Genomic DNA, 16,382 nt, shown 5'->3' on the forward strand with positions numbered 1-16,382 from the left:
AAACCTAAAAGCTGCGCTAATCTGACACAATTTTGTACATTTTAATTAGCCGTATTGCAGAAGTTCAAAATATGCTAGTAGGCGCCTGGCGCCTAAATACATTTGAATATAGCACAGAAACATGAAATTACATATTTAAGCAGTTTATTTGCCCTAAAATCATACGAGTATGTACTGAGATAGTGTAAAACTTATTTAGAGTTAGACCTAGCTAAGTTGGCAGCGATTTTGATAGCCCTACACAAACATATATGAAATACTTAGGTATAAACATCGTTGACAGATTTTCTGTTGTTTGACTAGTCAGATAATAAAGGGAAATTAACTATGATCTAGGCACCTCGAACACCTCTTTAAATACGCGTGTTAATATTATTTATATTAGTACTGCAAAGTAACATTCAAGTCTGCATTGAGCGGGTACGCCGCCGGCGTTGTCGGGGGCGAGGTCGACTCCTCAACGAGTTCTACGACACGCAGGTGATCCTGCGCGAAAGCGATGGTTAACTATTACTAAGTACATTTACTACACTCTTGTACCGTATGTATTTAACTATTGTCATATTTATTTACGAATTCGATACCATTAAAATGATTTCAATTTAAAAGCAACAAAATTAAGCATTTACCTTTCAACATTTACTAATACCGGAAACATTTACAATTTTAATTTACTTCCTATTCAAAGTGGAGATATATTTATAACTGTGTTTTTCTCATTGTCATGCACTCGGTGTGTCGTTGAACATAGCGGGTATGTAATTTTATAGTAAACAGTGTTGAACACGATCAGCAAGTAAGGTCGTCTCATGTAATCGCACTGTGAGGAAGCATTCTCGTAGAGCCCGGGTGCAAAGCGGAGTCGCTACTCACGTTAGAGATGTCATTACCGTGCCCAATAGACTACTCGACTTAATAACCCTTTATTATCTGCACGCAAACAATACGTAGGTAGCTAACCCTATTGACATCGAAACACACTCGACAATCTCTGCCTACTTAATATGCAAGATTACAGAAACGTTAGTGGTTATATTCTCTTAGGATTACTGCAGATGCATTCTTGACGTCACTTTTGCTTAACCAACTGTAGTAAGACATGGCACCCGCCGTCGTTAAGCAAGTGGTACAATTGGAGGAGTTAACTTCAATAATTTTGCTTCTAAGAACCAAATAACTAATGCTCAAAATGGAGAGAGGCAATAGGCGGGGATACAGGCCAAAATTAGGTACCTACTTAATGTACTTAATAGTTAGATACATCTAAATATATTTAGGTTCGAAAGCAGAAATCGGAAAAGCTATGCGGGTACTTATTAAATCTCACTTATTTTGTTTAAAAAAAAATAGTACATTTCGATGCTAGTGCGGAAAGTATGTCATTACTTCACTCATGACATTTCTGCACGTGTATCGAACGACGTTTTTTAATACAGTTGCGAAAAAATAAGAAAAGCAACAAGTAAGGAATGGAATTCGAAACTTTTATATTATTAATTCTGTGACATCATTGACATTGACATTATGAAGAGGTGTTTTTCTAGCTTTTATTCAACTAGACTAGATTTTTATTGAACCCATTTCAATTAAAGTTTTTTTTTCAAATGCATGAAAACAATGTACTATTATTACCTAAATATAGTTATTTACGATTATTTGTGTATCGTATATTTATTAAAACAATATTGAATGTTGCCTTTGGATACTTAAAACATTCTTGCAGTAAGAAAATACGCCTCTTCTTTGACAGAGGTTCCGTTCCATTCAGACAACTTATTAAGAACGGTTTTTCAACATTAAAAAATAAACGTGTTATAATACTTATAATGATGAAGAGGTAAGTAATAAAATATGAAATATGCATATTTTTCGTATTCTTACATTAATAGTAGGTTTTTATGGTTGATTACAACATTAAAAAAAACTAATATTAACACTCATCAATAAGTAGTCATGAATTGGAACAAGTAAAAATTTCTCCGAGACCACGGGGACAACGCCGTCCTCGAAACGTCGGAGGTGGGTTTAATACTTATTACGCGATTAAGTCCCGTCGTTGTAAATAATAATAAGTAAAAATTTAAAAAAATTGGAAAAGTAAAAAGCACTAGTTCGCGAAAACCAACTTTCCGCACGCTAAACAGCCACAAAAAGTAGCACTTTTTGAGCAACTGTATTAAAAAAGTCAGTTTTTATCGATTTTTCATTAAAAAACAAAACTCCCTCATCGAAGCCATCATATGCCGAAAGTTACAGCGGAAGCGTATTTGGCCCTGACTAACCTTTGCATTCTTACCTATTTCCCGTCAGTCTTATTATTCCGAAACGCGTCTAATCATCGACACTAAAACAAGAACAATTGATTGTCTAATAATTCCTAATACTAATACATTTCGGTCTCCTCCAGACGATCGAAATATTACTTATTTATATTTATGTTATTCCATTGAACACGTTAAGGTACAGACCCTACAAGCAGGGTACAGGCACTTAGGAAGTGGCGTTTTATTAATATGAAGCTATGATTAGATAAGAATTACGATGGATTAGAAAAGGCATGCTTTCTTTGTTAGCAAATAGTCACGAGTTTGGCGGAGCGGCGACTAGGTAGGTACCTGTAATAAATAATTGTACAATTTAGCTGAAGTACAGGTACAGATTCTCAGGGCTTCTTATTTGTACAACGATAAATAGTAACATAATACGATCTACAGCTTATTTAGTTGACTGTACGAAAAACTATTAAAACAATCCTCACTACACAAGTACACATATAGTTGTAACGCAAGTACTAAGTGATAGGCTACCTATTTGATGAAAAACTGTGCCTAACAAATCGGTACCTATCCATTTTTATCATTCATTATTACATTAACTTTACCAATGTTTTGCGTTCGAGATGATGTTTAAATATAATGTAAACTATACAGGCAACAATAGATTAATAGGTTGGACAGCGGAGATACACGCTCTACAATACTGAAACGATTATTTTCAGCTTTAGTCGTATATTCTATCTCAATAATTATGAGGAGAACAACATTTCTTAATAACAATATTAAAGGGTTGTATTTTTGCACAATTGCTTATTATTACGAATAGCTTAATGTTCTAAGATTCCTCTAACTATATTTATTGACTGGTAATTATTGCTAATAACTATAATTAAGTCTATAAGGCAGTGTTTTATTTAGTAATGTAATAGTTTTGTAATATGACATGTGTATTATATAGTTTTATTTTAAAACACGCACAGTGCCTTTAGTTTGTTAATTGACGAACACACAGCACAAATTCACACATCACTGTCCAAATTTTATTGAGCTCGATCCCGATTAATTAGAAAATAACTGGGGCCTATTGCATAATAAAATACCATTAGAATCCAAGCTAATACTGTCAAGTGATTTTGTGTGTAGGTACAATTACTAAAAGCATTTTAGCTTGTATTTTATTATGCAATAGGCCCTTGGTCCCCTAAAAAAAGCGAATATTATTTAATAGAACATTAAGCACAATAAATGCCTATATTTTGTTTTATAATTACCTCAGATATTTATTGTAAATATAATGATTTTTATTTGACCAATCTGGCGCCTCAACTGTCATTTTAGCACAGAACCAGACAGATTGATAGTAGATTAGGCAATCAAACTCAATTCGAAGCAGGGAACTAAAAACTGACCTTAGACGAAGACGTGGACGTATAAAATAAACCGTGTGTGAGGGTGCGGAAATTAATATTCCCGACTCTCCCAAGTATAGCACAGTAAATGAGAATTTCATAACAATCATAATGCTATTCCGGCGATCGGCGTAATTGCAATAAACACCCGGTTATCGGCGTTGTAATAATTCCTCATTGACGTCTATGAGACAATTGTTACGGAGCCGTCTTCATCATTTTTGTTAATATAGATACAACTTATCGACCCTATGAAGGGCCCAATCAGTGATGAAATTTCTTGCGAAGGTGTTATCAATGTTATCATTGTGTGTGACAATTTGAAGTTTTTATAGTTAGTTAGAGTATGAAAAATATACAGTGAGGTCGTGCAATGTCCAGGCAAATGATCATGGTGCAATAAATGATATTATGATTATGATAGGTACTTCATTGTAACTTAATTAAATTAAATATTCGTTTATTTCAGGCCTGGGGCCCATAAAAATGTTGTTAGTAACAATGCCTAACAAACAACATTTTTATAATATTTTTTTTTAATATTTCTGTAATCTGTAAAAAACACAGTATCATCACTAACTTTGTAAATCATCAAGTTATTATAATTTAGGCTCAGTACAGTACTACATACTGTATTAACACGTTGGCTGCCATGAGCATCAACGGTAGGATCACGTATAGTGATAGCGGTTCGCCAAAAAACAAGTGTAAACTGGGGATTTAAGCGCAATGCGCATCCTTAATGCATTTATTTCATTGGATTAAAATTTTAGCTAGCTATTTTATAAAGGCGTCATTTTCCTGGGCAAATTATTTCAAACTCTATTGATAATAGATTATTAACTTTTAGCTGATGCCTTTTATACTCTTCAACGTCTATCTCAAATTTATTTAATAACTGGTGGTTATTTTCTCCAAATAACAAAAAAATAGCAATGCTGGCGTCATTTTCCTGGTACGGGCGTCATATTCCTGGTCCAATTTATTTCAATTAATTATTGCCTCTATTTACTTAAAAACTAACATATATTTTTATTTACAAGATATATACTTACAGTGGTTCTACGTAAACGAAATTAATAACTAGCTTAAATCTAAAATAGGCCCTTGAGGCATTGTACCGAGGATGCTGGCGGCATTTCCTGGCTGTATCGCAATGCTGATACGTTGTGCGAGGAAGCCGCCAGCTCTTCGGTCACCAGTTACGTCAACCAGACGCTTCGCGATTTCTGCAAACAACTTGTGCGCGCTGGGATCCCATGGACCTAGAGTTTCAATAAAAGTTTTACTTAAAATATGTACCTTATGTATCATTCAAAAATCAAATTCTATTTCGAAGGTGTTTCTTATGTCATAGTTATTTTTGTCAAAATTGAAATAAAAAACATGACCAGGAAAATGACGCAAATATTTCATTTTAAAAATACACCCAGCTAAGATTTAAGTTGACGTGATGACGTTATTATTATTACAGTCTTTGGAAGAATAAAAATTAACATAAATTTCAAGGTTGTTGACAATTGGTGTATTTTTCAGACATCATTATTAGACACGCGTTCGACGTCTGCATAACTTGTATTATTTTATTTATCTTGTAATTATACTTAGTGTGTCTAAGTATTAAAACTGGAGTTAGAGTCTGACGCGTAACGCTGCGTCTTACGTAAGGGAACAACTCGCGAACGCGAAGCGAAGCTGCCCGGCGGCGTATTTACAAAAGCTAAACTATTTCAGTCACGCCTCAGATTATAATCGGGGAGCTTTTGTTTATGCATATTAGTTAACAATATCTATACCATTTCGGTAAAAAGTAGTCACTCAAATGGATTAGCTTTTTACTTACATATTTTCAAATATTATTCACGACAAAACCTAGTCGAGTTTAGTAACTTCAGTTATTATATGATATCTAAATTTTAATAATACTTATTTACTCAAATGGATTATTCCTAGCCACGGTTGGCAAATGTTTTGTACCTAACTGTCTACAAAATGGGAATCCAAAATTACACTAAATCAGTAGGTAGGTTAGGTTCGTTAGGTAGCTTTAAATGCCCGAAGGGCAAACCGCCCAGAAATAGGAGCCCCGCGAAGCGGGGCTCCGTCTAGTTAGCTGGAGTTCGTCGGACTGTTTCTTTAAAAAAAAAATTACTTCACAACGTAACTATTTGAAGCTACCTAACGAACCTAACCTACCTACCTATTGATTTAATGTAATTTTGGATTCCCATTTTGTAGCCAGTTACAAAACTTATTTACCAAACAATTCCACTCTGGCCCAATTCGTAACTGGCTACATACAAGGAATTTTAAATACCTGTTTTGTAGCTAGTTACCAAATTTAGTTATCAAGCGGTAACACGCTGGCCCAATACGTAACCGTCTTCAAATTAACTGGGAATGTTGATTCCCATTCTGTAGCTGGTTACGAAATTTTGGTTGCCAAACGGTACTAAAGGGAGTACACGTACCTATGAACTGAAATAATTCTAAAACTAAAAAAAAATCTGAGGCATTGTTAAGTAATTTGCATGAACGGTAATTTATTTAATACAATCAGAGTCGTTACTAAAATATGATTCAAATTTTAGATCGCAACAGACTAGCATTTGTAGTAACAATATCCGTATGAATTTAGTTAATAAAGTCTATACGATTTCAGTAAATTTCTATACTATAATAGATTAGGGTTTTGTTAAGTTTTGTCCAAACAAAAGCTAATCTAGTTCAGTTCGCATCTGAACCATATCAGTATAGCCTTTGTAAATACGCTGCCCGGCGCGGCGCGGCAGGCCCACGGCGCGGCGTTTGCGTTTGCAACGAGATCGCCCACGTAGGACACGGACACTTCCATAGGTATCAAAGGAATCAAAGGATTGATTTACCCCGCGCCGCTTCGCTTTGCGTTCGCGTGTTGTTCGCCTACGTAATACGCTGCGTAACACACTACCCATACAGTGTTTGATTTTCCATTTGTTGCAGATGTTAAATTAGTAAAAAATGCTTACATATGTGTTACAACTTAAATATACTCATACTTCTACACTGCGTTTGGATGTTTAACCTTATATTTATTTTTTATTTCTTTCGCAACTTATCATTTGAGAAGAGAGGATGTTGATTTATAATTTTATCTTTTTATCTATAAGTAGTTCGTGGTAAAGATGTATGATGCATTTAATAATGCAATCAAACGCAACTGAATTCTTCAGCGGTGATGTGCTTGGGTGATTAAACTTTCCTTGTGTGATGTTGATAAATTTTAGGAGATAAAGGGTTTCAAGTGAGCACTTATTGTTTATCTCATCGATCAGTGCTTAGAACTTTCTTATCTGTATTGAATATCTTAGCTTCGTATCAGAGAGCAGTGTTTCTAAGATTTGACTCAGGAAAACTTCGTATGTATCTAAATAGATACATACGAGGTTCTTGCAAACTAATAGGCTAGTTGTATTTTGTAAAGATCAGCTATTATCTTTAAGAATCTACCCGATCCCAGACAACTTTCTAAAATCTAATGTGCGGTAGTTTCTAATTCTCATAAGCGTACCTACGCTTATGACGTTAAGCGTCGCAAAAGAATTAGATTAATGTAGGAAAAGGTAGAGAAACAAGCCGGGTTAAATTGACATATGTAAAAAAAATATATATATATAGACAAATAAGTAGTAAACAATGAAATAAAACTATGAAAACGGACAATATCGCGTATATAGAATTTATAATACATCCCGACGTTTCGAACCCGTTTACAGCGTTCGTGGTCAACGGGTGACTGAGGAAAAACTACAAAGTGCAAAAATACCCACATACTAAAAATAATGAACCGTCATCTATATATATAAACGTAAAAGTCCTGACTAACTGACTGACTGACTGACTCAGCCCAAACCGTTGGACCTAGAGAGCTGAATTTTTCACAATAGATATACAAAATGGTCTCAATACAAACTTTCAACCCCTTTTTCACCACCTTAGCTATAGCTTTTATGACGTTAGTATCCACTAAGAACGGGTTTTTCAAAATTCATCCCCTAAGGTGGTGAAAAAGGGGTTGAAAGTTTGTATGGAGATCATAAATTTTTTTTAGTGCGGGACTTGAAACTTTGTATAAAGGCATATTATTAAAATACTAGAAAAGTAATTTCAGCGTTTTTGAAAATTCATCGCTTAAGATGGTGAAAAAGGGGTAGAAAGTTTGTATGGAGGTCAAACATTTTTTTAAGTGCGCGACTTGAATCTTTGCATAAAGGCATGTTATTAGAATACAAGAAAAGTGATTTCAGCGTGTTTAAAAATTCATCCCCTAAAGTGGTTAAAAAGGGGTTGAAATTTTGTCGTGGTCCTCTTGAAACTTCATAGAAATATATATAACTAGCTGTTGCCCGCGACTTCGTACGCGTGGATTTGTATGTTGGTGGTTATATATTCTACATGAGCATAATATAAAACATTATGCAGCAAAATATATCAGTAGGGACGGTTAATCATTTGTAAATAATTATACAACGCATGAAATTTGTCTTTCACAAACTACGAAGTTTCAAGACCCTAACTGAAAAAAAATTGTTCCCGATATAATCCCTCTCGACCCTCTTAAAAGATTTACAAGACCACTATTTAAAAAAATATTCGCTCCCGAAAGTATTAATACAAACTTTTCAAAAACGGTGTAAGTAATCAATTTTCGTCTATTTTAATATAATGCCCTTTTTACCAAGTTTCAAGTTCCTAGCTTAAAAGAAAATTTGTACCACATATAAACTTACATCCCCTTTTTAACCCCTTTAGGGGTTTAATTTTTAAGAACGTTGAAATAACTTTATTGGAATCCTATACAATGCCTTTCTAAGAAGTTTCAAAGCATTTGTAATAGATTCACTTTGAACCCCTTTTTAACCCTTTTAGGGGATGAATATTTAAAAACGTTTAAATTACTTTTCTTGTATTCTAATAATGCCTTTATACAAAAATTCAATTCCCGCACTCAAAAAAATATTTGATCTCCATACAAACTTTCAACCCCATTTTTACCACCTTGGGGGATGAATTTTCAATAAGGCTGAAATAAGTTTTTTTCTCTTTTATTTGCTGATATATATATACCACGACAAGGTGAGCAACCCGCGGGGGGTATATGCTACAACCCGACCCGGCTTCGCACGGGTAGTTCCAACCCTTCCAACTAATTTACTTACACAAAACCTTTACATATTATACATATAAACTTCTTGAATCACTATCTATTACAAAAACCGCATCAAAATCCATTGCGTAGTTTTAAAAATCTAAGCATACATACATAGGGACAGAGTGAGGACAGACGGATGGACAGACAGCGGAAAGAGTCTTTGTTTTATACTATGTAGTGAAGTAAGAGTTCAAGCAAACCGTTTAAGCACGATTTTTCAATTTATTATAGTTACAGCGATTGGGGCCTACCAGTTCGAGCCCGCGCGTAGTGTGAAAATATGAAGAATTAGCGGTAGAAAAAGTGTTCGATGGAAGAAGTTTCGTTAGTAAGGTGAAGGCGTACCGAACTGATCTAGGCCAACGCTCGCCGCACGCAATCTCTACCACTTAATTTGGCACTAATTTTGATGTGTTCGCAATTTACTAATCACTCAATTATAAACTCGTATCGCGAGTATTAGGTATCATTTAATAACACCCTTCACAATAATAGGGATAGCTATTAAATTTATTGTGAGTAGAATGTTTACTCATAGAGTGACAGGAGACAATATGTCATAATAAATCAAATGATGATGTCCTAAATTAGCATATCCTTAAATAAATTGGAAACAAAATAGCAGCATTCATTTTTAATAATCGAGTATTCATTTTTAATAATCGAGAAAAAATCCTAGGCAAATCGCTTTTCTTAACCTACCCTGATCGGCAATCGAGCGCAGAATCACAGTAAGCCGTAATTTATTTATTTGTCAGATAAAAACACTTAAAAACTTATAAATGAAAAAATTGGCCTAAGTCGTAGTCACTCGGTAGGGTGTCCAGAAGGCTGGCCGCATTGTCACAGATTGTAATTTGCAATAGAAATTATCTTGATAATAGGATATTTATATAAATACGAGTATGTACAGCGTGTAAATTTTATACGGGCGTGTATTTTAATGACGTTTACTATCAGACCTAAGGAACTTATTTACATACATTTCTTAACGAAAGAGATTTTTTTTCATACAAAATAATTGAGCACGCAATGTAAGGCAAATAAAATTATAAATAATGTATACCTAATGAAGTAAATGAGGAGGGCATTTAGTGGTATAATGCAAAATGCACTGGGGCCAGAGGGCCTACCGCGAACCACGTTCGACGTGTTGCCTCTCTGTCGCACTTTTAATTCGTACGTAAGTGTGACAGGGAGGCAACACGTCGAACGTGGTTTGCGGTAGGTCCACTGGTGCAGGTTCAAGTGTTTCCTTACAGAGATCGATGAGAGGGATGATGGGTCATAACACATTTTACAGTATGTTGTTAAGGGAATCTAAAGCCTATTTATACGCTTAATACGCTACACTCTTAGGGGTCATCCATAAATTACATAACACGATTTTCAGGTTTTTTTTACCCCTCCCTCCTTGTCACACCTGGTCACATTTGGAAACACCCCCACCCCCCGGTGTGACGTCACATATTGACGGCAATTTAGTTTTTAAGGAAATCAGCAATTCGAATTAAGTACCTATTATTATTGAGATAAAAAAAAATGTAAATTTTATGACCTTAAATTTCATTTCATGCATACCTATTACCTACATAATAAATTATTGCATATGCATACCTATATCATTGCAAAAACTAGTTATTTATCTGTACAGCGAATACGGTGACGTGGTGTTACAGGTGAAGTTAAAGTGACGTCACAAAGTTTGTGACTTCTCCCTTCCCCTGTGTCACAACATGTCACATTTTCTTGACCCCCTCCCTCCCCTAGCGGAATATACAGTGTTTCAGTACTTCAGACTGAAATAAGAAAAACGGGATACATATGTACTAGTCGTTAACTTTTATGATATTGTCCAGAGAAGTGACCTTTTCCTAAAATGTGTTTAACCCATAATTATAATGCTATTGAATTATATGATCAATGCACAAACTAACTACGTTTCATTTTCTGGGCAATTACTGAAAGTAATACCTACTATGCGTGTGTACAATGTTGTTTTTAATTTTCACATATTCTTTATTTCAAAAAGATAACTAAACCACAGAATGAGTAACAGTATTTATTAACTAAACAATAATGTAAACAATAGCTTTACGTTGTAGCCTTGTGTGTTATTTTATGTAAATAAGCAGGTGTATCATAAACGGAACGAAATTGATAACTCATTCATAAACCGCAGAAACATGTTAGTTTTATGTTACTTAATTATTCATTTAAATATCTTTTAAAATTTTGTCTTAAATGTAAAAGTATCAGAAGTTTACAGAAATGCTTCAGACCCATAGGAAAATAAAAACTATACGTTTTGTTTATATAAGGGTCACGTGCGGCGATGTAAACAAACCGGTTGCGAAAACCTGTTCGTCCGTAAACAGTCAAAACTCACCATTCTCGCCTGTGTATCCCCATTCCTGTTCTGCCATTGTCACTGTAGTCACTATATCGTACTAAGTAAGGATAGATATGCACGTGCGGAGGTCGGAGTGCACAGAGCGTGGTCGGGTCGTGACTGCGCGCGGGCGGCGCGGGCCTCCGCTTTATACGAGGGAGCCGGCTGCAATGAGGTGCGGCGCTCGGTGTCGAGCCCAAGCCGGCACACGAGCACTCCCGCGCTGAAGCGGCGCGCGGGCGCGGGTGCTGCGTCACTGCCTCACCGCCGGCGCCGTCGCCGCGCCGCTCGCCACTGCTCGCTGCGCCGGCGACGATGCCTCTCCGCCCCTCTACACTCTCTCTCTACACTGCTTTCTGATTACTGTAATATTTACAGTTTAATCGTAATTGTCACATGTCAATGTCATGAAAATGTATTTCCCTTTGAAATGGTTTGTTCATTTTATGTTAGTTAGTGATAAGAGAAAACCGTTTGATATAATGCGTTTATTTTATAATTATAGTCATAAATTGATAATTATGTAATTTCAAGTGTTTTCATATTATCATTTGCGTGTTATTCATTATTATTGTAACTACTAACTACGTAACGTATATGCGAAAATTGCGAAGTCGTACTACCCGGACTATATCTACTGTAGCGAAGCTGCTGCTGGTGTGACTTGAGTGTAGTGTGTGTTGTGTGTGATAGTTAAAATATTTTATTTTATATATTCAGATAAGTAAGTATCTCAGCTATTAAAAATCTGAATAAATATGTAAGTTTAAAGTAAACTTACATATTTAGAAAATATTATAATTCATCATCAACGCGATACCTCCCTTCTGCAAGGCACGCTGATATTTTAAGAAACAGGAAAAAAAGTTAACATTGTTTTTAGTAAAATTATACCGTTCATTAAACAATAGCTCGATCAGTTAGATCGCTTTTTGCGCTCTCCGACTCCGAGCAAACAAATTAACACTGACCTTCGTTGTACTTTGTAAAAACAAATTTACATTAAGTATCTGTAATTTAACCGGTAGCTTTAGTCAGATTTAATTTAATATAACAGAAAATAGAGGATATATATTGAATGATGGTTTTTACTATGGAAGTTCATCCTAAAGAGAGGCAATCTCAAAAAGAGTCACGTGTCAGCATTAAATAGATAGTGACGGACATGCCTAGTGGCTAAAAATAACGTAACAGACCTTTGTTATCATAGAAATAAGAATTGCTTTTCAAACGGGCTTGTCCCCGTTCTGTTAGTAGCAGTACGGTACGGGTAGCAGAAGGGGTTTATAGTTTTCAAGCTGGCCCTAAGAGGCCACACAGCGCTTTTTCAACGCGCGTTAAAAAAGCGCTTGAATCCGCCTGCATGCTAAATTTGATTTAACGGCGAACGCTTAAAGTCGAAAATCCAACAACGCTTGATAAAAAGCGCCTGTGAATAAATACACATGTATCCATTTGTGTCATTTTAACGCGCGTCGAAAAAGCGCTCGTGCTTATGAGGCCTTACGGCTAAATTCATTTTCTATAGGTTTAGTCACTTTAACCGGTTATTGAATTACAACTCCTATAGAAATTGCAATAAGATTCAAAACGAACAAGTGGAAAAATAATTTGCGATTTCTTGTGTGGTCGCTCTATGGTTACTGAGTGCCGGCGAGTCGAACGCTACAGAACCAGTCTAAAATGTGTCATCGATATGCGTAACAAAGGCGCATTATCGGAGACCGCACTTACACTGGTTTTTGAGCGATGGACTAGCCCGCGCTCAGGTGCCCATTAGAATTATACGCCAATGAGTGACCCTTTTTGCAGCTAGGTAGTAGCACGTGCGGCTTTACTTAACAATAGACAAAGGATTAGCTGTTCGGGGCCAGCTACAAAACGAACGACTATACCCGCTTATAATCGCTGCATAAAAGAAACAATATTTTTTATTTAAGAGATTAGGTTTTTAAGCAAAAAAATCACCTCACCTCGCCTCAGAAAATTCCAAATATAGCTACGCTACGTGTACCTATCCTTTTTACGTGAGGTGTAGTAGATTGTATCAAAATATTTAACTAGCTGCATTATTAAGTCTACAGTTATATGTGGTATTTTATATAAAATGGGACCTTATTGTCGATGGCGCATACGCCATTATTAACGACGCTCCGATATAAATACAATGCCGTGCGACGCTGTGCGGCGTAAGCGCCATCGACAATAATCCTTTTCATAGACAACGCCCCATCCATTTTTTTTTTACCCAGGGGAAATCCGTTAGGGATCCCACCCGGCCCGGGAGAGGCCGAGTGGGTATATCCGACTCGCACGGACTAAAACCCCTGGGGTGTTCCGACGTTCGCTTTTGGGCGGGGTTACGGGAACAACTTTGCAGACCTCCGAGACCCCGCCGGCGTTGCCCTTGCGGGCCCATCAATTTAGGGCTGCTCCAGCAGCCTACTCCGCTGATGGCACCTCGGAACACTTGAGGGCCTTCCAGCTCGGAAATCTCTCCCGACCCATCACTCGCAGGTTCTGTCACTCGCAGATTCTGTCACGCAGTTTCTGTTAGGGCGGCAGCATTCGGGCTGCGAAGGCTCTTCGCCGCCTGCCTGGCCTCCTTCGGCGCTAAGGGAGCGAGTTGGCGTCTTCATCACGCATTCGTTCAGCGGCCTCCTTTTGCGTCAGGACGGTGACGCTAAAGGTGGCCACTGCCGCCCATGCCTCTTCACTGCCGATCATACGGCGTATCAGCGCCGGCAGTGAGCGGTCTCTTCCTACAGCCATGGAGAGGACAGCGCGAGGCTCCGCCCACGCAGGGCACTCCTCGCGCGTGTGTTGGGCCGTGTCCACGGCTCCTCCGTCACAATGGTGGCACGCTGTCGTCGGCTCTCTTCCAACCCTCTCACCCAGGTACCAGCCGAAGCAGCCGTGCCCCGTCAGGAGCTGTGTGAGATGGAAGGAGGGTGTGCCGTGCTTTCGTTCCACCCATCCCCCAACGCCCACGCCCCATCCATATACCAACAACCAACCAACCAACAAACAACCAACATAATATAACATAATATATGCTCTCAGTAGCATATTAAGTGATATTTCGAGCAACCCATTATTATTACAACACATACTTACACATTGCCAGTTCCCGGAGACTTGGCTTAAGGCAAATTAATTCGCAAACTAATTTAAGAATAACATATACGGTTTCTAAACTCGTACATCACAGGAACTTGGCAAAATTTCAGTAACAATTCCCAAAATATCCTCAGAACGAGATTTTTACATTTTAACATCCTTAGTTGATTATGTTTGGTTTTGGCCTATGGAACTCTCCGCGCGAGCTCGGATGTATACCTACGACTCGCTTCCCGCCGGCGGGACTCAAGCTAGCCAGTTGGTTGCCACACGCGCTCACCCACGCACGATATGCCAAAGAAATTTCTTCGTCACGAACAAATAACACAGCTTGTAGTGTGGATGGATGCAGAAACAACAAAACAAATAAAAAATATAGTTTATTCCTCTTTCGACGGATGAGGATAAGTAAGTAGACATTCTCAATATAGTACTGTTATTATTTTTACGATAGTTACAAGCTACGTAGGTACTATTAAATTGTTTTAAAGATGTAGGTAGTGTTTTTTACGACACATTTATAGCTAGATATCTACCTAAGACACCTAAGTATTTGAAAGAAGCGTCGGCAACCCTAGCGTTGTGCCGGTGCGCGCGGTGCGGGGAGCGGCGCCTTGAAGGTCACTCCATTGTATTTTTGTGTAGGTATCAAAACGGTAGGTATTTGCATTTTCTTTGAGAGATAAGTATCTGTTCGTAAGAACTATTATATAATCTGTGCTTGTGCTTTAATTATGCAGGTTATTGTCATTATGTATTATGTTCTTGTTTATTTATAAGGACACTAGCGACCCGCCCCGGCTTCGCACGGGTGCAATGCTGATGACGGGTGCATACATATAGGTATAAACCTTCCTCTTGAATCACTATTATTTAAATAAACCGCATCAAAATCCGTTGCGTACTTTTAAAGATCTAAGCATACATAGGGACAGACAGACAGCAGGAAGCGACTTTGTTTTATACTATGTATATAGTGATTACTTAATAAATTAGTTATCACATCCCACGCCCACAGTGGTCATTATAATAAGCTTACATAGCACTTCGTTACTGGACGACGTATGAATCTGACCTGACCACAAATTGCACATACAGGGTGAAATTTTAACCACAGTTCATACTCTACGTAGTGACTTTATTGGTCATACTGAACAACTTTTATTATGGGACCAATGCCGAAATCGCAAAAAAAAAATTGGCTGTTTCATACATTCCGGCTGATGTGATGCCGCTGATTTCCATGGGACAGCCGAATTTTTTTTCGCGATTTCGGCATTAATCCCATAATAAAAGGTATATTTTACAACTGGCCAACAACATTCGCTTTTACTTGTTTATGCACTAATAAAGAGCGCATCGCACTGTCTGGCCCACTATATAAATAAATAAATATTATATAGGGACATTCTTACACAAATTGGCTAAGTGCCACGGTAAGCTCAAGAAGGCTTGTGTGGTGGGTACTCAGACAACGATATATATATATAATACTTATACAAATACATAGAAAACATCCATGACTCAGGAACAAATATCTGTGTTCATCACACAAATAAATGCCCTCACCGGGATTCGAACCCAGGACCATCGGCTTCACACGCAGGGTCACTACCCACTAGGCCAGACCGGTCGTCAAATCGCTTAATAAGGAATAAGCTTAACTTACTGAGGACATTGCAGTTGCACTTTCCAATATCCAACTCGGATCACATGATCCGATGACGGTACATTAGGTACATACTCGTACCGTGGCGACATTAATGACAAGATAATATTTAACATTTGAAACTTTCGCGTTTTGAACACATATTAAATCATATTTACAGCCGGGCCTATCGCGAATTTATTTTGTTACCTGTTGTTGTTGTGTCGAAACGTCGGTAAATAAAGGTAACAAAATAAATTCGCGATAGACCCGATTGTAAATGTGATTCAATAAGATAATATTTAATCTGCTTTTTTTCTAATGGTTTTTTCCAAGTTGACAATTG

General features: G+C 37.3%; 1 protein-coding gene across 1 annotated transcript in view; it reads right to left on the minus strand.

Moving 5' to 3' along the window:
* The window catches only part of LOC134756014 (carbonic anhydrase 1), a 36,591-nt gene extending 25,019 nt beyond the window's left edge, over positions 1-11,572 (minus strand). Inside the window, exon 1 of the mRNA XM_063692785.1 lies at positions 11,266-11,572. Coding sequence (XP_063548855.1) covers positions 11,266-11,302 — 37 coding nt within the window. The 5' untranslated portion in view covers positions 11,303-11,572. The remainder of the gene's footprint in view (positions 1-11,265) is intronic.
* Between the last annotated feature and the right edge of the window lie 4,810 nt (positions 11,573-16,382).

This window comes from Cydia strobilella, chromosome 3, assembly GCF_947568885.1.
Source record: "Cydia strobilella chromosome 3, ilCydStro3.1, whole genome shotgun sequence".
NCBI lineage: Eukaryota > Metazoa > Arthropoda > Insecta > Lepidoptera > Tortricidae > Cydia > Cydia strobilella.